At 44.3% G+C, this 26,268-nt stretch overlaps 2 protein-coding genes across 10 annotated transcripts in view; one reads left to right on the forward strand and one right to left on the reverse strand.

Annotated features, from left to right (window-relative positions):
• Positions 1-21,641, reverse strand: PMEL (premelanosome protein). 9 transcript variants are annotated; one of them, XM_069970495.1, is made up of 14 exons: positions 21,513-21,641; positions 17,335-17,462; positions 9,452-9,580; positions 5,898-6,029; positions 4,746-4,892; positions 4,534-4,674; positions 4,295-4,456; positions 3,754-4,131; positions 2,777-3,256; positions 2,340-2,492; positions 2,169-2,262; positions 1,471-1,676; positions 715-802; positions 1-344 (listed from the first exon to the last, which is right to left on the reverse strand). In XM_069970495.1, exons 3-14 carry the CDS (start codon positions 9,513-9,515, stop codon positions 194-196), a joined length of 2,196 nt encoding a protein of 731 aa, XP_069826596.1. In that variant the 5' UTR covers positions 9,516-9,580; positions 17,335-17,462; positions 21,513-21,641; the 3' UTR covers positions 1-193. The 9 variants fall into 9 exon arrangements, with proteins under 9 accessions (XP_069826596.1, XP_069826595.1, XP_069826591.1 ...); XM_069970494.1 differs by having other exon boundaries at positions 9,452-9,531; positions 21,476-21,641; XM_069970490.1 differs by having other exon boundaries at positions 21,476-21,641.
• The window catches only part of CDK2 (cyclin dependent kinase 2), a 14,794-nt gene continuing 10,131 nt past the window's right edge, over positions 21,606-26,268 (forward strand). Inside the window, exon 1 of the mRNA XM_069970499.1 lies at positions 21,606-21,935. Coding sequence (XP_069826600.1) covers positions 21,820-21,935 — 116 coding nt within the window. The 5' untranslated portion in view covers positions 21,606-21,819. The remainder of the gene's footprint in view (positions 21,936-26,268) is intronic.

A 26,268-nucleotide genomic window follows, 5' to 3' on the forward strand; every position in this document is an offset into this window, starting at 1 on the left:
ATATGTTTATTGTCTCAGACAATTTCAGCCTTAGGATGACCAATTCATGTTTGAAAAGAGTTTACATGAAAATGCATGGTGTAACATTTACTGACACTTCCTTTAAGAGTTGCCTATACACAAGTCTTCATTAAAACAAAGTGACCACAATTTTCAGCCCAGCCTTCAGGAATAGAATATGCTTGTATCTCCATCACACCACTCGACCATTTAAGAGAGGGCTATTTTCTCCACTTAATGAGCGTCCAAGGGCATTTTGAATAAAGAGGCGGAGAGATGGGCGATCAGGAAACCAGTTTGTTGAGGAGTGTTCTGTTCTAAGCGGTGTGTAATTCTTCAAATGTCTAAAAGGAATTTAAGACCAAGAGCAGTCAGGTAAATGCATATCTGCACACTTCATTTCTATTGAGAATGGAGATGCATTGCAGTCTGCACTGCTCATAATGGTTACACTACATAGATCATGTACAGACAACAAATTACTCCATTAACATTGCCAGTAGTTCACTTCCCTCTTAGAATGTTTTAGCCACATTGTAAGCTTTATAGAACACATGGCCTCCCAAAAAAATAGAAAAGCATATCCAAAAGACAACTGTCAGGAGCCTTTGTATGAGATTTAAGTTATTCTGTGTCAAGACAGATGTAAGGTAAATATGGGCAAGTGAGTCTTCACAAGTTTTATCCCCCAAAGGAAAATCTATAGTTACTCACCTGTAGGTGTATGCTACAGTAGCTACAGCCAGAGCAACTAAGAGGACACCAACTGTAACTGCGATTCCACTGACTGAAGATGCTGCACCTAAAGTATAGCAACATACAGTTGTTAGGTTGCAGATACATACCTCCCAACTTTTGGACGACCAAAGAGGAGCACTCGTGGTTCATGCTTAGAAAATTTTACAGACATTTCTATACTATAATTCAAGGATGCATTCCCACATACATGATCTGCTGCAGATTGATGATTCTAAACTGCAGCAGATCCTTTATGTGTGACCACATCCTTAGGTCCTATTCACTCAGAAACCATGTCTGTAATTGCAGACAGGATTACAAATGTGTTTCAGTAACTGTCCGCATCTGCAGGGTTTTTTTGTGGCACGGATCATGGCCCCGAAATGGATCCATAACACCTGCATATTATCTGCATGTTTGAAAGGGGCTGTAATATCACATGATTCATCTGATTATAACAATTTTTAGGTGTATTAATGCAAATCTAATTCCCAAGTTAAAAGAGGGACGTAGGTCAACATTAGGGATTGTTCCTCCAACAGAGGGACACTTGGAGGTATGCAGACATAGCATACAGATATCCAGTATACATTTAGTCACCTGCCTTCAGGCCATTTTGAATTAACCAATTCCATGGGATATTCCACTATGTGGGGGTATCTCCATTATATGGCAATAAATGTTACTTCATTAGTACAAGGCACAGTGTTCTGCCATGATGTATCAACTTACCTGATGACACACTAACTTGTGCACTAGCAACAGCCAAGCTCACATCATCTGTCAAGGACACATTAACGCAGTAGACACCAGTATTATTGAAGACTTGCCGCAGTACTAGCTGGCAGTCAGATGAGGGCTCCACTGGGTTGCAGACAGTCTGTTGTGGATTCTCACAGTCTGGATCAGAGATAATAGTGCAAACTTGGCTTGGTACACTGTAAAGATAAATGAAACTGTGTCTAAATGGTTAATAGGTGCAAGAGTTGTGATTTCTTCACGTTGTGAACTATAGTATTCTGCATAGGATAATTACTAGGCACTGCACCAATTTTAATGGCATGTACAGACTTTATAGGCTGAACAGTCTTAGCAACTTAGAGGGTATAGCTTACATGTGTCAAACTCAGGCCCTACAGCTGTTGCAAAACTACAATTCCCATCATTCCTGGACAGCCCAAGCTAAAGCTTTGGCTGTCCAGGCATGATGGGAATTGTAGTTTTGCAACAGCCAGAGGGCCAGAGTTTGACATCCCTGGTATAGCATAAATCTGCTTGAAGCTCTCAAGCACTTTAGTAGGTTTATTCCGAGCTTTAAGTTGGCAAGCCAAACGTGACGCCTATTTTTCTAACCTTCGGCACCTTCACAAGTATACAACAATTTTACCATAATCCCATAACAGATTACTGCGATTAATTTTTGCACTTGCCTGCCTTGGCATGTAACCGTGAGATCCACTGCATTTTCAATTCCAGAAACTGCTATTGGCTCCACCTGCACAATCTGTACACTTTCAATACCAGCTGTAAAGTTGAAAATGTGAAGCATGTTAGGAGAATAGACGGGTGATGTCACAAGTCTTATTACACTAGATACTTACAGACAATTTCCAGATCACTGGCAAATGTTCCATATCTGTACAGCAGGCACCCAACTAATGGTCCCTCTGGAGCCTGACGCTTGGCAAGTAGAAGTACTTCTCCATTGGCTTCTGTGACCGGTTCAGCATCGGTGGATGCAGCAAGATCAGTAACTGTTGAAAATAGTCAGTGTTTTCACCATTGCCAAGAAAACAATTCTTACTGTATTTGCGCAATATTGGGTTAGGAAATTTAAAAGTATACAATTAGTGAATGGCAAAAGTCTTTCTCCCATTGTAGTAAGGGGGAAGGAATTGCATAGTCAAAGATGCAATATGAGCTGGTGAACTAGATACCCATAAGGCATGGTTTGCCTCAGTTTTAGCTACTAGGAGCAGTTATCACCATGAAATGAAAATGGACCTGAAACTACAGGTATGCAACTTCAGACAAGTACCTTCTGCTGGTGTAAGTGTAGAGGAAGCTTCTCCATTCTCGATTGGTACAGCACTTTCCTCTGTGTCTTCAGCAAGTTCTGTTCCGGTTTCTGCAGCCAGACTAGGCAGAGTCTCTTCTGCTGGCACTGCTTCTGTTACAACTACTACTGTGCCAACTACTACTGTGCCACCAACCTCTGTTACAACTACTGTGCCAATAGCCTCCGTTACAGCTACTACTGCACCACTTGGAATTACTTCCTGGGTAGCTGGCAATTCAGCAGCAGGCAAAGCTTCCGTTACAGCAGCTTCATTGACTACAATCACTTGTGAAGTGCCTTCAACAGCTGTTGGTATAATATTTTGATCCATTTCTGGCTCCACAGATGCAGAATCCAGGTTAACCTCATTAATGGAGGTCTCGGTTTCGGACGCATCTTGTACATCAAGTGACAGTGTGGAGTTACTTGGCGCTTGCACTGTTGTACCAATGGGAACCGCTGTGGGAGAAGTTACATCCATTAACAGTTGTGTCTAAAAATTGTGTCTAAAAAGTGTTTTTGTAGAATTACTGTTGAAACCTAGACTTGGCTTAAAGTATCCATCACATGAACACTATTGACGTGAAGAGTTTTATAGTCAGGATGTTCAGACCACCAATTAGATTACGTTGGGGAAACAGCTCAGTGCTTCACTTTTGAGCTGACTGCAATCTCACTAACTGCAGGCGATTAGCTTCAAAGAAATCATATGATACTCCTGTCTCCTATAGAGAGGGAGAATCTCTGCTGCACACTGCTCTTAAAAAAAAAAAAAAAAAAAAAAAAAAAAAAATGCAGGGGTAAGAACAACTTAACATCATGCGATTCATGGACAGGTCTTTTATACTGTCCTAAATGAGGCATAAACCATGACTGGTGCCACTATCTCCTTAGGACAGTCTTGTGTTTATAAAATCTGTAGCTCAAGTGAGCAGTAGAAATACAGGACAACATACCTGTTGGTTGTCCACCATCTGTTGTAGCAGCTTCAGAAGTGGGTTCTGCAGGTACATCTGAAGTCACATCTCCTAGAGCTGTTGTTACCACAGGAGCAGCACTACCACATGGAGAGATTGGAATGGCAGCCTGGACAACAACTTTTGCCTTGAACACACCAGGAGAAACATATGTATGAGTAACACCTGTATTGCGAGTTATAAGTGTACCACTCTCATCTCCAAAATCCCAGGAGAATGATATGTCAGATGTCTGGAGATAGCTGCTTGGGTCATGAACTGCTACAGAGAAGGACACCGCTCTGTTCTGGATAAAACGCTTGTCCTCCTGGTCCAGATCAAGAACTTGTAATATAGAAACAGAGACCGGTATCTGATCTGTAAGAAACAAGATAAGAGTTTGTCAGATCTGAACTAAAGAACGCGTTTTGTGAAAACACATGCAAATAATGAACTGACAAATTCCAATGCACTGAAGTTTGCAGTAATAGGGTCTAAACCAAGTGATTCTTATGCAAGACTTAAGCATTAAATGCTTTACCAGTTATGGCAAACTGAGAGGATGCACTGCCAATAGGGATGAATTTCTGTCGTCCTCGATAATGGTACACAACAACTTCCATTGTGTGTGAGCCAAGAGGAACGCCATCTGTCTCCACTGTGAGATTGGAAGAGGGACCATCTACTACCTGCCAGTACTTTCCTAAGAAGAACCATAGAGTCAATTATTCATATGCCAACTCTTACATGACCATTGATATTGTTGTTAAAGAAACTAACCCCATGCTTGCCAGACATAGACAAACTTGCTGCGTCTCTTCTCAGCTTCCCGTGGAAATGGACGACCATCTGGAAAAGTACATTCTGCACCTTCCGCTGACTCATCAGGGTAAATTGGCTCACCTGCTGGCACCCAGGTACCTATTTGGAAAGTTTAGCTAAGAATGTGTGCAACATAGAACAGTATTTAAGACAAATCAAGAGCCACTTACTATTGTTGGTGAAGTTTTGGCTCCATACAACCTGTCCATCAGGCAACACAGTTTGATTGTGAGGGAAGTTTAGCTGAATGAAGAATGTAGCCTTAGCACCAGTCAACGTTGGGGCATCATTTTGAAGGTCGAAGGTCACCTGGCCTCCTGAGTGCAAGTAGTTATCTCTCAGTGTAATATACATATAAAAAAAAACCATCTATAATCTCCAAGGGAGATGCACTGAAACATCATACATATGTACCATTATGGCAGTGCCCCACGTAGTGACGAAACATTGTACACAAGGTCGATTTGAAAACGTGTTTTAACTCCTGTTAATCTGGAGTGCTGCGGGACCTCTGCTTGTAGATTTTACACATACACCCACCAACTCCAAGAAGGCTTTATTTTATCACTGTTTCATTTAAACAAAATAGGATGAGAGGTTCCCAGGAGTGAGTGATACAGTGAAATGGTCATCATCTGCTAAGATTGACTTTAGGAATCTTGCATGGAAGGAGGAGCAAAAAGCGCTTCACTTGATCAGCTATCTGCTCATCAAGCCGCTGGCCTTTCAGCGCTGCTCCACTCCCTGCTGTTCCTCCCAGGATGCCAAGAAAAGCTGGATCCAATCCTGGGAGACTTCAGTTTCCCAGGATTGGATCCAACTTTTTCCTGGCACCCCAGGGTGGAGCGGAGCAGCGCTGACAGGCAGCTTAATGAGTGGATCTCTGATCAAACAAAGTGCTTCGCTCATCTCTACTTGCATGCTACTTGTTTTTATGAAATCTTCTGATTTGGCGAGTGCTGCTGTTTATTAATTTTTTCAGCGCTGTGCACTCCAGGATTACCTTACTCTATCCTCTATTTCAAACATTCTAAGTAATCAGAGGTTCACCAACTCTATTGAATTAAACATTGTAAGATAGCAAAGCCTTTAAATCATTTGGGTCAATATACTTAGTCTGCCAACAAACATTGAAATAAAGAATTTTTTGTATTAACACAATTCACTTAAGATGCATGGGTCAATTTTTTCAAAATGTTATACAAGTAAGCTCCCGTGTGTGGAGTTAGATTATGGGAGCTGTTCTTTTTTGTCTTAGTTACAAACAAAAATGTAAGTCTTCAAAAAAAAAAAAAAAAAAAATTAAAGTCATAATTTCTAACCTTTCCAACAGTCCCTCTTTTGGGATTCACTCCCTTTCCAGACAGGATACATCTGGCTGTTCCATGACTTGAAGGGAACACGTCTTTTACTTTGCACCTCAATAGTGTTCTGCTGGATTCTATTTCGGGACCCTGAAATATAAATTGCATCACAATGAAGAGTCATTTCCTAGATGAGGAAATTATGGTCTATTACATATGATGGCATTTTGGCATACTGATACGGTTTCCTAAAACAAAGGGATTCATGAAGTCACATGAGATAAGGGATTAAAAAGATTGATGCTAATGCAGAGGTTCTTCACCATATGACCCCACATTCTGAAGCAGATGTCTTGGCTTATTAGAGCCCCTTTGTATCAGCATGTGATGTATGATCTGCAGTCGTGCTGAGGGGCTCTAGGCAGAGATGGTCACATGGGAATTCAATCCTTCTTGGAATCCTACATGTGACTCTCAGCTGAGGTGTCCAACCTGAAGCTTTATGGGAACATGTCAGACTCCACCCATTACCCAATAAATTGGTAATAATCCTTTTGATTTTTCTAAGTGTTCCTTGAGGTAGAGAATCAGTGAACACAATATTACAGTACCCAAGACCTTCTAGAGACCTTGAACAACACTATTGATGCTGCTTAAAGCCTTAACAAAAGGAGTTTCACAATATAATATATCTAGAAGCACATTGAGGTAAATGTATCAAACGGCAAAATCTACACCTGGTGTAGGAGGAGGCCAGGCCTCCTCTGTGCCCCCCCCCCCCCCCTAAACAGACAGGGCTGTGCCTGGTGAACACTTTAAAAATTAGCAATTTCTAGGTATTCACCAGGCACAGACATGATAAATCTCCCCCACTTAGTGTATGCCTTTATAGGGCAGAGATGCGGGGACTACATAGACTACTGGGGTAGGGGTGGTTGTAAGACAAATGTCAGGTCTATTTAAATACTTCTGATGTCGTGAAAGGAGACATTTAAATATTTAAGTGTATACACACATAGGTCTTAGAAGTTGCAGGCTACATAGTTGTGTCATTTAACTGGAAGTTTACCATTCAAAACGTGTTTACAGTTTCAGGTAACATGTGGAACACTGGCAAATACCATGGCACTTTATACATTTCAAAGTTGAAGTACATCTTATTATTGCATACATGTCTAAAGCGTAGCTATCATTCTTTGCTGGCAGCCAGATATGCTGTCAAAATCCTGCCTCCATGCTCTGGCATGCTCTGTAATTCTATACAGTACAGTGTTGGAAAAAAGTCTGTCCCGGGCACACGCCTGAACGGGGAGCACTGTGGCAGGATTTTGATAGCGTATCCTGCTGCCAGCAAAGAATTATAGTTAAATAAAACCGCACCTCAGCTGTCTAGAACGAACCCAGGAATAAGACTGCAAAACAGTCACAAGCACTGGTTGAATAAGAGTTCCCATTTTATATAGTGATGGCATATTGCTAGGGTTTACCACCACTTTATTAGTGTGTGACTAAATGGAGGGAAGAGGGATGAGCAGCTGCCAGACAGCTTATCTCTACAAAACCAAGAGGTTTGTGCTGTTGAATACACTGGAGCCTTGTCTCCTAGACACGAAGGAGAATTGAAGGCCTCAACGTCAGCGGTGTGTAGGCCTTTAAGGTCTTGGATAAGACGGGATCTATGCATTTCCCACTCTAAAGGGGTTGTCATGTCTTCGATAATTGGATTGGATCTATGGGGAACATAATCATGTATACTTTCCCATGCCAAGTGGGAAAGGCAAGTATACATGTTTATGATCCCCACTGCTTGTTAAAGTGGAAGTGACTGGACAACCTTTAGGTTTTTTTAAATTATAGTACAATTTGACATAAACTCTAGTAACAGACATGGTCAAATCAACTTGTATAGTTATTTCAGCACTTCTCTTCCCACTACAGGAGACATCTCCTATTAAGTCTATGTAGCCCTATGTATCTCTTGCGGAGACATGCTGAGCAGAGTGCTTGTTCTAGTGATCAGTGAGGGTCTAAACACCACAGACCCTGATCATTCAAAACATATGGATGTCAAAAAAGACTCCCACGAAACAAATTTTCCTGGTATTCTCATCATTTGATTACAGACCTCTATTGAAGTACTGGGGGGAAAAAAAACACCAGTATGCAAGCTGCAAGCGTTAGTTGATTTTTGCACAAAAACCAGCAACCGTTTGATGTCAAGACCTACACAAAAGTCATTGATAAATTCCCCCAATGGACTTAGCTAAAGCTCTATGCCAACTCTTGGGAGCCATTTAGCATATCTAGCATATCTCACCACCCCCTTTTTCTCTTCTATCTCCTACCTGGTATATATACTCCCAACAAGTGAAGTTGTCTTGATTTTATTAAACCAGTTCAGTTCTGTCAGGGAATTGTTCCCAGTGGATTCCACAGAATCAGCTCCTGGACTGAGTAGAATTTAGGGTGCAGTTACACAGATTTATCTGTCATGTTTTAGAGCCAAAGCCAGAAATGGATTTAAGAAGTGGAGAAATCTCAATCTTTCCTATATGCGCTGTTCTCTGTTTATAGTCTGTTCCTGTCCGATAAATCTCTGTGTAAAGGCGCCCTTGCATGGGCGATTCCCCATGTGCCACTTACAGTGGTGAACCTCACAATAGAATGGCCATGCCATGGATTGGACAATCTGCAGCATGCTCATTCATGAGCAGAAAGGGTAAAGGCCCTATTCGACGGAACGATTATCGTTCGTATTCGGCCGATAATCGTCCCGTAGAATATAGTGCAACGATCAGCCGACATTGTTCATGTCGGCTGATCGTTGCAGTCGCTTGTTTTTCAACATGTTGAAAAACAAGCGACTGATATAGCAGCAATCTGCTGCCATCGCTCCATTGAATAGGAGCGTCGGCAGCAGACGCTGCTATATCCTATGGGCTGCCCGGACGATCAGCGATCACCCGGGCAGCCCCCCCTCCCTCACTCACCCGCTCGCTGCAGCCGCGCCGAATAGCGGCAGCAGCGAGCGGGGAACGAGGCGCAAATGAGCGCTGACAGCGCTTGTTTGCTCTTCTAACAACCCGTGTAATACTACTCTAAGAAGGGTAAAAAGATTTGTAAGATATTCTCTTATGCTACTGCAATCCTCTACGAATCTTACCTGTGCAAACCTGCAACATGTGAATTTACCCATGCCATTAGGGTATAGCCATATGTGGCAGGATTGATGCAGAAATTAAGTAGTGCTTCTGCAGCAAGATTTATTCAAGTGAATGGGAGTCACATAAGCTTCTACAACAAGTCACACACACTACGGTATACCTGAGGACTACAATGTAACTTTGGTGGCCAGACTCCACTCAATACAAGGTAGAGGTAGAGTCTTTGTTGTGACGAGAACTAGCAGAAAAGGAAGCCAAATATTTCAGAACAATGACCATTGCAATGCACCTTTTTTTCTTAAAAAAAAGGTATTTAGGATTAAAACTAGTAAAATAGAAATAATTTAGAAAAAGTCTCTTTTGCATTGCAAGGATGTATTCTGTAGACAGAAGACTGTTAGTACTCACTGTTTTGAGCCTCTATCCCAGCAAACAGCAGCCACAGAACACACAGGTGCCAGCTTCCCCTCATGTCTTCTGCCTTGATCCTTTAAGGAGAGCTCAAACACAATGAAAGAAGAAAAACAGGGACGCTTCCTATTAAAGTACCAAGAGAAGGGGAAAAAAAGCATTAGCATAGTCATACCTCCCCCACATGACTTTACATGGATTAATACATTCCTGTTCATCTCACAAGCCTTCCTGCCCACAGTGGACAGCATCAATGTTATAGACCCCAGGCAAGGTATTTCATGTGACCAGAGAGGGTCCAACCTACCTCAATTCTTACATAAAATGGAAACTGTGAATAAACTGCTCAGTTACATAAGGGAATAAAGTAACCACAATTATTCACCCTCTTTAGTATTTCAGATGTTTAGACAAGAGTAAGATTTACAGACTGTAGTGAATTTTCATTCACAGCAAAATATTGTCCAGCCACAGATACTGCAGTCACTGCAGTCACTATACAGACTGGCCTGAGACTAGTACTATATTGTTGTACACATAAAACCTACAGATATGAAAGACCATTATATACAACTGGATTTCTGACAACATTTTGGGTGGACATCTAGCATACAGTATACTGTTGGAAGTGCACCATGCTGTATCACTAACACATGAACTGAGATTACATTTTTCTTAAGGAAAAAGTCTCAACTACACAACCACCAGGTGTAAGCTTGTATCAGACTACACAAACAACTTTTTCTCTGAAGAGGTTAAACTATCACAGCACCCTACTAAACACCATCTCCCTTATCCTTGCCTATAGAAAGTACTTACTCTATCAGTCCACAATGCTGTACTGTGAGCACCTCCCTTATACCCAGGCTCCTGAGCTCAGCCCTGCCTCACCTGCTGATCTACACCTCATTAGACTAATGAAAGACTTTTGCCCAGAACTGAGGTCATGTGATCCTTTGATGCCTCTGAACTGTGACATGCATCTATATAATCTCTGTGCTATGTTCTTTTTATCTTTTATAAACTTAAATTGAAATAAAAAGCATGCTTATGTGCCTGAAAGCTGATGTCCTGATGGGAGCCTGTATGTACAGTGGTCGCACGTTCCCTGGAAGATGCATGTAATACTACGTGTAATGACATTACATGGATATAAGTGCAAATGCGTAATAAATCATTAGTGATGGATTTTTTTTAAATTGTAGAAAAGCGGTTGAAGACCTAATTACTTCGAACTTTCAGGGTGCCTTTACACAGCGTACTACTTTTACGTAGTGTGAACATAGCCTAAGGGTCCATTTACACAGAAAGATTATCTGCCAAAGATTTAAAGCCAAAGCCATAAACAGATTTTACACAGAGAACAGGTCATAAGATTTCTCCTCTTTTTAAATCCATTTCTGGCTTTGGCTTCAAATCTTTGGCAGATAATCTATCAGATAATCTTTCTGAGTAAATAGACCCTTAGGGTGCCTTTACACAGAGAGATTTATTTGACAGATTTATGAAGCCAAAGCCAGGAATGGATTTGAAAACCTGAGAAATCTCAGTCTTTCCTTTATGACCTGTTCCCTGTTTATAGTCTGTTCCTGGCTTTGGCTTCAAAAATCTGTTAGATAACTCTCTCTGTGTAAAGGCACCCTTAGGCTGCATTCACATGTTCCATGTTCTGCATGGAACACGGGCGTGAAGTGCCTGTAACGGCCACGCGGCGCATATCTGTACAGTTCCCCCGCTCCCAGTATCTAATTACAGATGCTGCATGGACGGGGGAGAGTCTGTTACAGGCATTCCACGTCAGTGTTCCGTGCGGAACACGGAACATGTGAATGTAGCCTTAGAACTGACTGCAGATAAATAGATTTAGTATCTCATTAAGTTAATAATGTTATTTGTAAGGCTATGTTCACACCTCAAAAGAAAACAAAAATACATCCATAAGTTTGAGGTTATAATGCGCTTCATTGAAGTCAATGGGAAATTGGCCAGAAGTGCACGCCATATAGAATAACAACCATAAAATAACGATAGTGCTCTTTATTTTCATCTGTCAAAAACATTGTATGAGCATACCTCGAGGCTGGACTTTTTCAGAAAAAAAATGGCATTAAATGGCACATGATGGAGCACATGCTTCATCAGGTTTGGGTTGTTATTTAGGCTAAGAGTGCGTTCACACATACATGATCCGCAGCAGATTTGATACCAATGCAACTAAATAACTGAACACAGCAACAAATCTGCCCTATAAAATCTGCTGCAGCTTCTGTAAGTGTGAATGCACCCCTAATACCGAGTTTTTGCGCACAGCTTACAATATTGGATTTATAAAGATCTTTGGGCTGGCTGCGCCTTCTTACATTTTTTACACTTGGAGGGGGCATGGTTTCTTATTACAGTAGCTACTTTGTTAATGAGATTCATCATGTGCAATTTTTTAGGTTTTGCAGTACTGCACTCCTACCCTAGTGTAGTTTTTTAACAAGCTGTTTAAGCTATAAAAAATTGTGCAAGATATAAATAGCGCAAGATTTATCAAGGCGCTAACACCAAATTATAATTTTGGCGTAAAACTTTGTAAAACCCATAAAAATTACCACCTGCAGAAAACATTGCATAGATGAAACATCTGCTCTGATGTTAGCTAAGAGTCAGTCAGGCAAAATAAAAGGCCATTTGTATTTGCAGTTTTGTGAAATCACAGCAGGCCCTGTGTTTAGCATTTTTTTCATAGAAATGTTGGTGTTTTTACTCCATAGACTTTTATAGGAGGGTAAAAACACCAGAAAAACTCATGTCTATATGTATATTGGTGATTTTTTGCCAATGTTTTTCCCAATTGTTCAACAGAAATCCTGAAATCAGTTACAGTGACACCTTACGAGCATAATTCATTCTGGAACGTGCTTGTAATCCAAATCACTATTATATTGTTTAAATTTTCCCATAAGAAATAATTGAAATGCAGACAATTTGTTCCACAAGCCAAAAATAAAGTAGGTAAGGGTCCATTTACACAGAAAGATTATCTGACAGATTATCTGCCAAAGATTTGAAGCCAAAGCCAGGAACGGACTATAAACAGAGATCAGGTCATAAAGGAAAGCCTGAGATTTCTTCTCTTTTCAAATCCATTCCTGGCTTTGGCTTCAAATCTTTGGCAGATAATCTGTGAGATAATCTTTCTGTGTAAATGGACCTTAAAGGGGTTATCTAGCGCTACAAAAACATGGTTACTTTTCCCCCTACTGTTGTCTCCAGTTCAGGTGTGGTTTGCAATTAAGCTCCATTTACTTCAATGGAACTGAGTTTCAAAACCCCACCCAAACTGGAGACAACAGTAGGGGGAAAGTGGCCATGTTTTTGTAGCGCTGGATAACCTCTTTAAGGTGTTCTGTATCAATAAAGAACACTATCAGTAAAGAAGGGGTTAATCAGTTAACTCTGGCAGCCTGGAGCAGCTAATGGTGATGGGGTTAATTCAAGGGTTACAAAGAAGCAGCGTTGACAAGGACGGGCACTGCCAGAGGAGAGCCTTATGGTGCGTTTACACAGAGAGATTTATCTAACAGATCTTTGAAGCCAAAACCAGGAACAGACTATAAACAGGGATCAGGTCAGACTGGGATAGACTGGGATCTATCCTCTTTTCAAATCCATTCCTGGCTTTGACTTCCAAAATCTGTCAGATAAATCTTTCCGTGTAAACGCACCATTAAGGTGTCCGATCACCGGCAGAACTGATCAGGTAGCCGTGGATAAAAGTGAGAGGGCTTTATACCCACTAAAGTGTCAGGATGGGGACACAGAGGTGCTTGTATTACCAAATCTTTCTCATTTACCAAGTAATAACTTAAAAAAAGTATTAGCTTGTGTTGCAAAACGCTCTCAAGCCAAGTTACTTGTAATCCATGGTTTCACTGCAAGAATCACCTGACTTGCACTGGAAAAAAAACCCACAGGAGATAAAACACCAGAGATAAAAATGCCTATAGAAATTTACACAAAAATGAGAAAGCATCAGAAAAACTGCCATGCAGCTTTTTTTGTGGTCTCATAACACAGAGCTGGGAGAGAATGCACTGAGCGAGGGTTTCCCCTGGCTCCTTCTGGGAGGTCAATGTCTGAACACTCACACCCCAACTAATCAAAACCTTCTATTTTTTTTTTTTTTTAAATAACAAGTATGCTTTGAAGGAAATGTCCTGTTAAATTAAATAAAGCAGAATGTTTTGGGGTGTGGAAACATAATAAACAAAATTTACTTACCTTTCCTCGTGTCCCCCTAGCACTGCTCCCGGGTCCAGCTGACAGCTGCCGGCCTCCTGCATATCTTCCAGCTCCAACATCACGTATCCAGCTGAGTCATTGCCCGCTTAGCCAACCAGTGACTAAGGGCAGGACAACGCCCCAGCCACTGACTGGCTGAGCGGGTAAATGCTCAGCCAGATGCATGACGTTACAGATAGAAGAGCCAGGAATGTTATGTACCCGGATTCCAGACTAAAATGACAGCCAGTGGCCGTCTGAGGGACCCTGGAGCGGTGCTAAGGGGGCAAGAGGACTGGTAAGTATATATTGTTTATTAAGTTCCTGCACCCCACTGCCTGTCTGCTTTTTTTAAAATTTTATTGGACTTCTCTTTTAAGTCTAATGGACTTTACAGCACTTTACATACTATGTGTGAGCGAAAGGCTTCCAGACCAGTGGAACTGTCAAACTTCTGTCCTCCTCCCCCTATGATAGATGACTGCTTAAAGGGATACTCCAGCTTGGGGGCACTTTTGCACTGGGACCCCCAGGTGCCCAAGGGAAAAGACGTCCACTCACCTCCCCGGTTCCAGCGGCGGGTCCCGCATCGCGGCGCTCCGGTATCCCGCCTCCTTCACTGAGTGGCTGAGCGGACCTGAGAAGTCACGTCTCGGGCCCGTGTCAGACACCCAGAAGCGGCTGGGCACCGGAGCGCCACGATGCGGGACCCGCCGATGGAACCGGAGAGGTGAGTGGACGTCTTTTCCCTCGGCCACCTCGGCCCCAGTCCCAGCGCAAAAGTGCCCCCACGCTGGAGTACCCCTTTAATGACTTTTAGACAAAGTGTAATTATACTGTACACAGTCATCAAGCCTTGTTGTTTGGTGTATACGCTGGGAGCTTTCATAGTTCCTAATAACTTCTCTCCACAGCCTCTACTGAGAACTCTATAAATCCCTGTGCAATAAGCTGCTTCTTATGACACCTGCAGAAAGGATTTTACCAAATCTTTCCAAAAGAGGGTAATGCTCACTTTATGCTGCGCAAGGGACAGGAGCCATGCTGGTGACTGAGAATGAGAGGGGGGCATGCTGGAGATCAGTTAAAGGGGTTATCCAGCGCTACACAAACATGGCTACTTTTTCCCTCTCTTGTCTCCAGATTGGGTGGGGTTTGGAACTCAGTTCCATTGAAGTAAATGAAGCTTAAAGGGGTTATCCAGCACTAAAAAAACAATGGCCACTTTTCCCCTCTCGTCTCCAGATTGGGTGGGGTTTCAAACTCCGTTCCATTGCAGTAAATGGAGTTTAATTGCAAACCACTCATAAACTGGAGACAAGAGGGGGAAAAGTGGCCATGTTTTTAAAGCGCTGGTTAACTCCTTTAACTCTGCAGGGCTAAAGATCATCCGTCCGGTACTGCAGTACCGGCCGGGATGATCTTTTTTTTTTAGACCGGCTGTTCCGCGACCCGGCATTGCCTTATGTAGTATGAACATAGGCATAGACTGTATCCCGGTTTCCAGGACTCCCCAGGGCTGTATCCAACTTCGGCTGCCACTGCTAATCAAATGCTACATGCTCATCTCTAATAGTTAGGATTCAATAACAAATTTATGTGGCATGATTATCTTTTTACAGAGATTTTAGAAATGTAAAAAATGTGCTAATTTTTTAAAAATTTTCACCAAAAATATTGAATGTATTGACAATAAAATGTGTCATGAAAAAAAATCTCATAATCACTTGAAGAGGTTAAAGCATCACAATATCATAGCCACCTAAAGTGAAACAGGTGAAAGTTGAAAAATGGACTTCGGTCCTTAAAGTAGTAATTGTAACGATTGGAGTCGTGGATCCACTGGACCGTCACCAGCAATGGCGTAAGCCGCACCAGGGAGCAGAGTCTAAGGGGCCGCTGGTCTTCACCAGGGCCCACCGCAAGGCGGGATGGACTTGCTGCAGCAGGCGACCCCCAGGTTGATAACCCTGACTTGGCTGGCTAGTTACGGCGGACGAGGTGTAGCAGGAACATTAGGCAAGCAGGCAGCTGGATACACAGGAGTGCCGGGGTAAGAGACACAGGTGCAAGTATTTATAGTGTGGAGGTGTTTTGGTGCACAACCAATTAGGGACGTACTGTACCTTAAATTGTAGCAGTCCCAGCACGCGCGTTCCCTAGGAGGCAGGAACACGTGCACTGGCAGGAGCGTTGACGGAAGGAAGGAGCTGGGCCGACATGGGGAGAAGCAACAGCCTGGCCGTGCAGGAGGTGAGTGCAGGCCAGGGGACCGGGGTGACAGCGTGGCCGCCGCTGTGACAGTACTCCAGACAAATGCGTTTTTTTAAATATGCCCAGATTGGTAGTTTGAAAAAAAGCACACTTTCCTCCCTGGCTCCTACGCCGCTATATTAACAAAATATTTATTCCCAAAGAACACTAAATTTTGCTTCTTACTTATTTAAAATTATCCAACATTAAAGCAAATACACCAACTGGCTTACTTATTTTATACTACCTGGTCTGTGCTGCTCCGTACATCACGCTGGCGTGGTTACTTTTTTTAAATGCTAGTTCCTGTGATCGGTGCCAATTGGAGGAACCGGGTGGCGTTTTGAAAAATGGTACATGTTGTGTATCATATTGGACTATATTCCAAAAAAAAAAAAAAACTAAATGTGTCAAATTATCCACTGCTGTTATCCATGGTGCCACCTATTACTTTGGCCCCAATTTTAATGTTGGACCATCTGCATTGTTTACTAGCTGCTTACCCTCTGATGAACTCCTCTTTTTGATTAATGGGGGGAGAAACACGTTGGAGTTCTTGAAAAAGTCTGCACCTTGTATTCAGAAAAGGGACCTGAATAGGGTACTGACCCATCAGTCACATACAACCACATTTGATTTGCTAATATGTTTTCCCTTAGACCATCAGCGGCACAATAATGGGCATTTTTGCCCCTGTATGCTAGCAGGACAAAAAGGAATTTTTAATAGTAAAACATAAATGTAATCAAACACAGGTGATAGCACCACCCCCTTATGCTAAAAGTAAAGACTATATCCCAAATGCAGTTATCTACACAGTACTGTAAAAAAAACTACAGGGAGGGAAGCTTGTGCCGCTGATGGACTATGGGAAAAAAACATCAGAAAATCAAATATGGTCTTCCCTATTGTCCTATCAGCAGCACAATAATGGGGATTTAGCATGAAGTACCCGATATGGGAGGGCATCATCAGTTTCTATATTCTCTCCATGTTTGCATGGGTTTCCTCTCAGGTCAATGCAGACAGGGACCAAAGAAATTGACAATGTGAAGGAATGAGGAATTATTATTATAATGCAACACTGAATCAATCACAGATTACATAAAATATGTATCTACAGAAAGCATGTACTTAATGCAGTAGTGACTGAAAAAGGTCCTAGGAGTGGACCTGACAGCTTGACAGATGTGTTCCAAGGGCACTGAAGATCTGTTAGCCCAGGAAGTCGCTACCGTCTTTGGGAAGTGAGCTTTAGTACACTCCGGAGGATCCATGTGTTGAATTGTATACAATGTATTTATACATTCAGAGATCTAACATAGTAGGTTAAGACACCTTCTTTACTTTGTTCTTACCCATAAAGGAGACCAAGTTTTCTGCCCTCCTGAAATCTTCAAACATACCACATCCAGGTTTGCAGTTTCAGCGTCCGGGCATACTTCATCCGGGTTGAGAACTGGAAGAGTTGGTAGAAGCAGGATCTCTGGGGCCAAAACAGAATTACCGCTATGACATTGACTTGAACCGGTCTGACCTTCATTAATACTCTCTGTATCATTGAGGTTGAAGGAAACACTTAAGTCAGATTGTAATTCAATGTGACCATCATGGCATCCACAGCCTCCATATTTTCTGCTGGGTAAAAGGAGCAGAACCTTACCAACTTGGAATTCCTACGGGTCGCGGTCAAGTCGATCCCCGGAGTGGCCTACTTGGATGTTATCTGAGAGACTATTTTCAGGTTAAAGGACCATTGTAAGACTCCTGGGTGATCAGCTAAGGAAGTTTAAAGCGACTCTGTACCCACAATCTGACCCCCCAAACGCTTGTACCTTCGGATAGCTGCTTTTAATCAAAGATCTGTCCTGGGGTCCATTTGGCAGGGGATGCAGGTATTGTCCTAAAAAACTTTTAAACTTGCAGCAATGTGTCAGATTGGTGTGGCCTAGAGTACCCATGTCCTAGGATTGCACCCCTCCGTCCCTCCTTCCCACCCTCTTCATCATTAGGAATGCCCCTAGAACAATTTCTCCAATTCATCACCTGTGTGAACACTGCACATGGGCTGGATCGTTAAAGGGGTTATCCAGTGCTGCAAAAACATGGCCACTTTTTCCCCTACTGTTGTGTCCAGTTCAGGTGCAGTTTGCAATTAAGCTCCATTTACTTCAATGGAACTGAGTTTCAAAACCCCACCCAAACTGGAGACAACAGTAGGGGGAAAGTGGCCATGTTTTTGTAGCGCTAGATAACCCCTTTAAGGCACCTTTCCACTATTTAGACAGGTGAGGAATAGAAAAAATCCTGCCCTGGGGCGTTCCTAGTGATGAGGAGGGATGTTGCAATCCTAGGGCACACACACTCTAGCCCACGCCAATTTGACACAGGGCTGCAAATTTTAGGACAATTTTAGGGTTCAGTGGACCTCGACATGGACCTCCCTTTATGGTGATATAAACTTTTTTGTGGTTAGCCATATTTGGCTGTATTTATACTCTGCCACTTCTTGATCAGTACATATTAGGTTACAGGCTCACACATATTATGTCTTGTATATTTCACATTTGAATTCTGACCTAGTAGCCTGTTTCACAATACCATTGAGGGGGTCGATACAATTGCTTATGTCGGGGTATCTTTGGGTCTGTGTTGACCTTGCACAGTCCTTTATGTGTTTTTCAAAGGGAACCTGTCACCCCCCGTGCCGGGGTGACAGGCTCCCGACCCCCGTTAGAGCCCCATATACTTACCTAATCCCGCCGGGTCCCGCTTCTGGAGGTGGTCGGGTGACGGAGATCTCAGCCGCTGCAACCCAGCGCGCGCGCTGAGAGATGAGTCCAACACCCATAGAGAATGACAGGAGAGTCCAGCGCTCCGTCATTCTCTATGAGCGTTGGACTCATCTCTCAGCGCGCGCACCGGGCTGCAGCGGCTGAGATCTTCATCACCCGACCACCTCCAGAAGCGGGACCCGGCGGGATTAGGTAAGTATGGAGGGCTCTAACGGGGGTCGGGAGCCTGTCACCCCGGCACGGGGGGTGACAGGTTCCCTTTAAATTATTTTAATGTGTTTGTTTTGCACCTGTGATTCCATTTATCAATAAAGATTTCATTTCTTATATATATTTTTTGGATATAGTCCGTTTATCCTGGATGTGCCACCCTCTTTAGTATATGGCATTCTTTTCCTTTTTCTTGTTTGTGGTGTATATGTTTTCATGCCATATTGGGTAGAGCACCCTTTATCTTATTTAGGTAGTGCCTTGTCCCCTTGGTTTGAGTAAATTTTAGGACAATAAATGCATCATCCATGGACTCCAGGACAGATCTTGGATTAAAAGCAGCTATCCGAAGGTATAAAAGGTTTGGGGAGGCAGATTGTGGGTACAGAGTCGTTTTAAGATCTTCCCAACTTCTGAAAGTAGAGCTGTCAACCAGGTACAGTACCTCCCTGTTTGTTGAAGTCTACAGATGCCATATTGCTTATTCTCACCTTCACCGCTTGCCTCTGGAGTTGGGGAGAGAAATGCTGAATACCCTGGAAGATGGCACTTAACTCCTGACTGGATGAAAGAATGGTTTCCAACCTTGACCAATTCCCTTGGTCCTTCTGTCCCTAAAGATGGGCTCCCCAACCCGAGCCAGATGATCAGTTGTTAGTATTTTCCAGGTAGGTTCCTGAAACGGAGCACTATCCCTGACAGTAGACCACCAGGCCAGGGATCTTCTTGCTTTCTTGAATATATTTTCTTGTCTAACCCAGAAGTTCTTTGATTCCATGCCTGTAGAACTTCTATCGAAAGAGTCCTCATATGGAACAAGGCCCAAGGTACCGCTTCCGCAGAGGAGGACAGTGGGCCCAAAAACTTCATTAGGCTAGATTCACACACACCAGACCTGCAGCGGATTTCACGCTGCGAATTTGCATCAAAATCCGCTGTGGATCCCTTGCTGGTTATTTTCAATGAGATTACATACTTGCAGCGGAATTAACTTTGTGTTGTAAGCAGGGGCGTAGCTAGGATTCACGGGGCCCGATAGCAAAAATTTGTAAGGGCCCCCCTCCCCTACGCACAACACAAAGCACTGCGAATCCGCTTTACTGCTGGTGCACTGATAACCCCTGGCCTCTACATGGAGCTCTACACATTTTCCTTTCCAACTTGATTGCCAGCTGGAGAACAGAGGTCAGAGGTTATCAGAGCAATGAAGCAGAGATGTCTGTCTTCTGCTTGTTAACCCTTTTTTGTGTTGCAGCATGTAAGTAAACATTGGTCACTTACACACTGAAGTACATAAGGGGTTAAGCAGAAGGACACACATCCTTTATCTTCTCCCCTGGGCCCCTCATCTGCCCTGGGCCCCATAGCAACTGCCTACCCTGCCTCTATGGTAGCTACGCCACTGGTTGTAAGTATGAACGTGGCAGCCCCCTAACCCTCCGATGGCCGAAGCATACATTACCTGCTCCACGCTCCGGCTTGGAGGGCGGCGGGTGAGCGCTCGTGCAAAGGACCGGGCACAGTGCTCAGATGAGGGGCGGCAAGTTGGGGGTATTTGCAGGAGCTCTCACCCCGCCGGAACGGGGTGGTGGGTGAGTGCTCCTGCAGGGGACTGGCCAGGGGAGAGATGGGCTCAGAGGGGGCAGCTAGTTGGGGTGAGCCACTGCAGCAAGTATAATAGGACCGGGCAGGGGGGTGGGACAGAGGGAGGGGGACATTACCAGCCCAGGGAGGGATGGAGAATAGACATCTATTCCCTTTATATACTTTTACATGCGCCCCCTGCTGCTGCATACATTTGAGATGTGACGTCACATTTTTTTTGAGGAAGTGAGCATGCCTGACCTACTAAAGTGAGGGAAATAGCAGAATATGTGCATTTCCCATAATTAGTGTATATTGGGGATTTGTATAACTTCCTTTATGTAATAACATATTTTAAAACACATTTTGCCCGGAGTACCCCTTTAACACTATGTAAACCTAACTCACCATTTCCCATCCTGTGGCTCTGCAGCTACTGAAAAACTACAACTCCCAGCATGCCCCGCCAGCCACTACTCACTAACCCAATGCTTCTCAATTCCAGTCCTCAGGCCCCACCAACAGGTCATGTTTTGAGGATTTCCTTAGTATTTCACAGGTGATATCATTATACTCAGTGCATCAGGTATTAGCACAGGTGTTCTTTCTATGGGATATCCTCAAAACATGGCCTGTTGGTGAGGCCTGAAATTGAGAAGCACTGCACTAACCTATGGCTTTTTTAGCTATTGCAAAGCCACAACTCCCAGTAGACCCTGACAGCTGCAGGTTGGCATCCATTGTGGGAGTTGTAGTTTTGCCACAGGTTGGGGTTGTGGCTGTCAGGGCATGCTGGTTGTTGTAGTATAGTAACAGCTGGAGAATCACAGGATGGGGCGGTTACTCTATAGTTTCTATGTCATTGAGTCTCTATGTTCACCTCATGTTAGAAACTAAACTATAAGAGAACATGAGCGATGCGTGTTGTGTAAGGTGTCTCTTCATACAGAGGTTACTATGTATACGGGAATGTCTCCGTGTCGTCACCGAGTCTCTGTAAACAATCCCTTTCCTCACACGTTGGCGGGATCCTATGCGGACAGGCGGTGGCGCCATTTCCCCGCGTGACGTCACCAAAGGTTTTCCTGTTCCACCAATCACAAGTTGCCGGGGCGTGGCTGGCTGGTGGCGGGAAGTTTTCGGGGGTCCGCATTGTAGGGATTCCGGAAGTGTCCCGTTACCGATTCCAGCCGAGGTTCCCCGATCACAAGGCCAGCACCGGATCCCGTTGTACTGACCTTCGCCTCAATTACCATGGATAACTTCCAGAAGGTGGAGAAAATCGGGGAGGGCACGTACGGGGTCGTGTACAAAGCTCGGAACCGGGAGACCGGGGAGGTGGTGGCGCTGAAGAAGATCCGCCTGGACACGTAAGTGCGGGGACGTGTGGGGAGCTGGTGTCGGCGGACTAGTAGTAGCGGCATCCTGAGAGCGGCTGCCTCCCCTCAGCCACAGGTGTGCGATCCTGACGGACCAGGGGCTGATGTGCTGGGGGCAGGGGGCTGATGTGCTGGGGGCAGGGGGCTGATGTGCTGGGGGCAGGGGGCTGATGTGCCTGGGGGCTGATGTGCTGGGGGCAGGGGGCTGATGTGCTGGGGGCAGGGGGCTGATGTGCTGGGGGCAGGGGGCTGATGGGCAGGGGGCTGATGTGCTGGGGGCAGGGGGCTGATGTGCCTGGGGGCTGATGTGCTGGGGGCAGGGGGCTGATGTGCTGGGGGCAGGGGGCTGATGGGCAGGGGGCTGATGTGCTGGGGGCAGGGGGCTGATGTGCTGGGGGCAGGGGGCTGATGTGCTGGGGGCAGGGGGCTGATGTGCTGGGGGCAGGGGGCTGATGTGCTGGGGGCAGGGGGCTGATGTGCTGGGGGCAGGGGGCTGATGTGCTGGGGGCAGGGGGCTGATGTGCTGGGGGCTGATGTGCTGGGGGCTGATGTGCTGGGGGCTGATGTGCCTGGGGGCAGGGGGCTGATGTGCCTGGGGGCAGGGGGCTGATGTGCCTGGGGGCAGGGGGCTGATGTGCCTGGGGGCAGGGGGCTGATGTGCGGGGGCTGGGGTTTATGTGCAGCCACTCGCTGGCTACTTGGGCCAGTTCACACAGGGTAGAAGAGGAGGCGTTGCATTTTTCAGCATCTTGTTGTTTCTCTGCATTATTGGGTGCAGTATAGAACCCAGGATAGGTCAGTAGAGGTGTGCCCCCTATACTGTGGTGGGCCTATGCACTATAATGGGCTTTGGTATAGTTATCCCCTGCCGCTATGGATGGCTGATGGGTGGGCTCTGACTGCTGGGACCACCGCTGCTCTGTAGAATGAAGGGAAATAGCTCTCCAGTATGAGCAGAGAGCACAGTGCCATGCATTCTCTGGGCCCCCCGGGTGACCTGCTGTGCAGCTTCCCTCCATTCTCAGGATTAGGGGGGTCCCAGCAGACTGCCACCGATCAGCTTTCCAGGGGATAATGTTGTGAAACAAGAACACCCCTTTAACTTAAGGCCCTATTACTTGAAACGATTATCGGCCATTATGGCCAATAACCACTTTGTGTAATAAAAGGCAATGATCAGCCATCATGCACGATATTGACTGATCGTTGTCTTTCAATCTCTTTCAACATGTTGTAAGATAAACTTGTGAAGATCGGGCTGGCTTTAGGCTACATTCACACATCCATTGTCCTGTCGGCATTGTGGACAGAACATAGGAGCAATGGTATTCAATGGCCCCGTTCACATGTCCATATGTGTGTATGGCGCCGCGATCAATGCCGCTCGGATCGCTATGGTAATGAAGCGGCAATGTAGTGGTCCATGAGGCACAGAGCACTACAGATGCACATTTGTAGTGTGGGCTGTGGTCGTCCGGCTGTACTACGGGTGTATGAATATAGGGGGAGATTTATCAAACATGGTGTAAAGTGAAACTGGCTCAGTTGCCCCTAGCAACCAATCAGATTCCACCTTTCATTTTCCAAAGAGTCTGTGAGGAATGAAAGGTGGAATCTGATTGGTTGCTAGGGGCACCTGAGCCAGTTTCACTTTACACCAGGTTTGATAAATCTCCCCCATATTCTGCGTTTACATGAATCAATAATTCGCCCAATCGATTCGTTAAACAATTTTGAAGCAACGATTTGGTTTTTAGTGTTTAGACGAATAAATCATTAGAAAATTCGTAAGAAAAATAGTTATTGCTATTTTAAGATTGCCTAAGCCCATCTTTCACAACGGGTGAATCTTTGAAAGAGTGTTTACATGAAGCGATCTGCGAATTATGAGTGAACGATGAACAACAAATTGAGAACATTTTAAAAGATCAAAATGAACGATTTCTCGCTCGTCGCTTGATTGTTTGCTGTGTTTACACGGAATGATTATCGCTCAAATGCGATTTATTGCGAAAATTCGAATAATCGTTCTGTGTAAACCCAGCAATAGACTAGTCCTAGGTCTACTAGTGATTAGAGATGAGTGAAGTGGGCTTCGTAGGAAACTAAATGATCGGCTTTTCAATCCCGCTGTCTGCTTGCAGTGTCACAGATGGGCCGCTCTGTGATCTTCTCTGGACGCTGATGTCACCACTGGGCCGAACATGCTCAGTGCATCGATTGTCCAAACCTTGTGCACTGTTCCATGTAGCAATAACGTCAGTGTCCAGGGAAGATTACAGGATGGTCCCTCTGTGACCCCCAGAGAGGTGTCATTACAGAGGAAATCTCACACCAGCTGTGACTACTCTGCTGCCATGGACCACCCAGATGCCTTCATAGCAGTTATTAGCATACGGTGCGGGAATGCTGCAGATGTCAATATATCTAGGCGATCAAACGCAGCATAAACTCTACAACATCAAATCTGCTGCAGATCCTGTACGTGTGAATGGACCCTTATTTGGAGAAGTCCGGCGAAAATTTTTCCTAAAGTATTGTATTGCCCCCCAAAAGTAATACAAATTACCAATATATACTTATCACGGGAAATGCTTTTAAAGTGTTTTTTTTTTTCCCTGCACTTACTACTGCATCAAGGCTTCACTTCCTGGATAGAATGGTGATGTCACGACCCGACTCCCAGAGCTGTGCGGCTGTGGCTTGCTGGAGAGGATGATGGCAGAGGGATGCTCAGTGTCCTCCAGTGCCCTGTGTCCCTCAGTGTCCCCCTGCCATCATCCTCGCCACAGCCCGCACAGCTCTGGGAGTCGGGTCGTGACATCACCATTTTATCCAGGAAGTGAAGCCTTGATGCAGTAGTAAGTGCAGGGAAAAAAGCACTTTATAAGCATTTCCCGTAATAAGTGTAATACGGGAGGCAATGCAATTCTTAAACCTGTGAACAGTACTATACATCAGATGGTATGATTGGATACTCAGCCAAGTAGAGACTGACAATACTCAGTAAACTGGCTTGTGACAGATCTGTTACGCACTGTGAGGTTAATAGTTACACAATGACCTCTAATATTTCTTAGTGATATGCTATTCCCGTAATAAGTGTATATTGTTCCAAACTGCTAACACTTTTAGACGGTTAGATGCGGTGATGGAAATGTGTGCAACCTCTATTCTGATCCATTGGAGGGTCATGTACATTTCCATCACCATGTGGTTTGTTGCCGTAGATACCAGATCTTCCGGATTAGGGGAGGAATTAACCACTGATCTGGCAGCGGCCGTAGTGACAGGTACCCTTTACTACTTAGAAGACTGCTGTAAATAGACTTGAGCTATAAAGTATAAAGTGCAACCACATAGACTTGTATGTTTGTCTACTGTGTAATGGTGCTTTTAGACGGAACGATTATCGTTCGAATTTGCACGATAACGATGGCATTTGAGAGATCATCGTTCCGTGTAAACACAGCGAACGATGAAGCGAGAAATCGTTCATTTTGATCCTTCAACATGTTCTCAAATCTTCGTTGATCTTTCACCAAAAAATTGCAGATCGTTCTGTGTAAACATTTTCAACGATTTGACCTATGTGTGAGATAGGCTTAAGCGATCGCAAAACGATTTTTCCGTACGATGTATCATTCCGTCTAAACGCTGATCGTTATAAAAACAACATTGTTCATTCAAAATCGTTAATTGTGCGATGGGGCGAATTATCGCTCTGTCTAAAAGGACCATTAGGTATACATTTTCCATCTATGCAAAATGTTTGAAAATTGAGTTGACCCCAGGGTTAGGCCAAGTTCACACAGCGGAGGTTTATTAAGTAGAGGGATGTTCTGTTTCTCATAGTAACCAGTCACAGCTCTGCTTTCAAGCAAAGCCGAGCTGTATTGCTTGCTATGAGCAACAAAGAGCATTCCTACAGTAAGACTGCTTGATAGATCCTCCCCTTGTAGTATAAACTCAAACCAAACCAGCTTGTGGTGCAATAAATATCATCTACTTTGAAAATCTGCAGAGGGTGGGTACTGAAGATGTTTAATGCTGTAAGCAAGTGGTATTTGTTAGAATCTTATTTTCTTACAGATGGTAACACCATTTCTGTTGATTTATGCAGCGTGTGAACCTGGCCCAAGGCTCTGGCAGGAACATGTGGTTGTAGGCATCCTGGATTACAGGGGTATTCTCATCTGGACAAGTTATGCTCTATCCACAGTATGGGGCATAACTAAAGGTCCCCCTACACTTAATACTTTTGCCATATCTGCAGCTCACAGCGAGTTGATGTTGGTATAAGGTGTATGGGGCTCTCCCGACT

Source organism: Dendropsophus ebraccatus, chromosome 5, assembly GCF_027789765.1.
Source record: "Dendropsophus ebraccatus isolate aDenEbr1 chromosome 5, aDenEbr1.pat, whole genome shotgun sequence".
Taxonomy (NCBI): domain Eukaryota; kingdom Metazoa; phylum Chordata; class Amphibia; order Anura; family Hylidae; genus Dendropsophus; species Dendropsophus ebraccatus.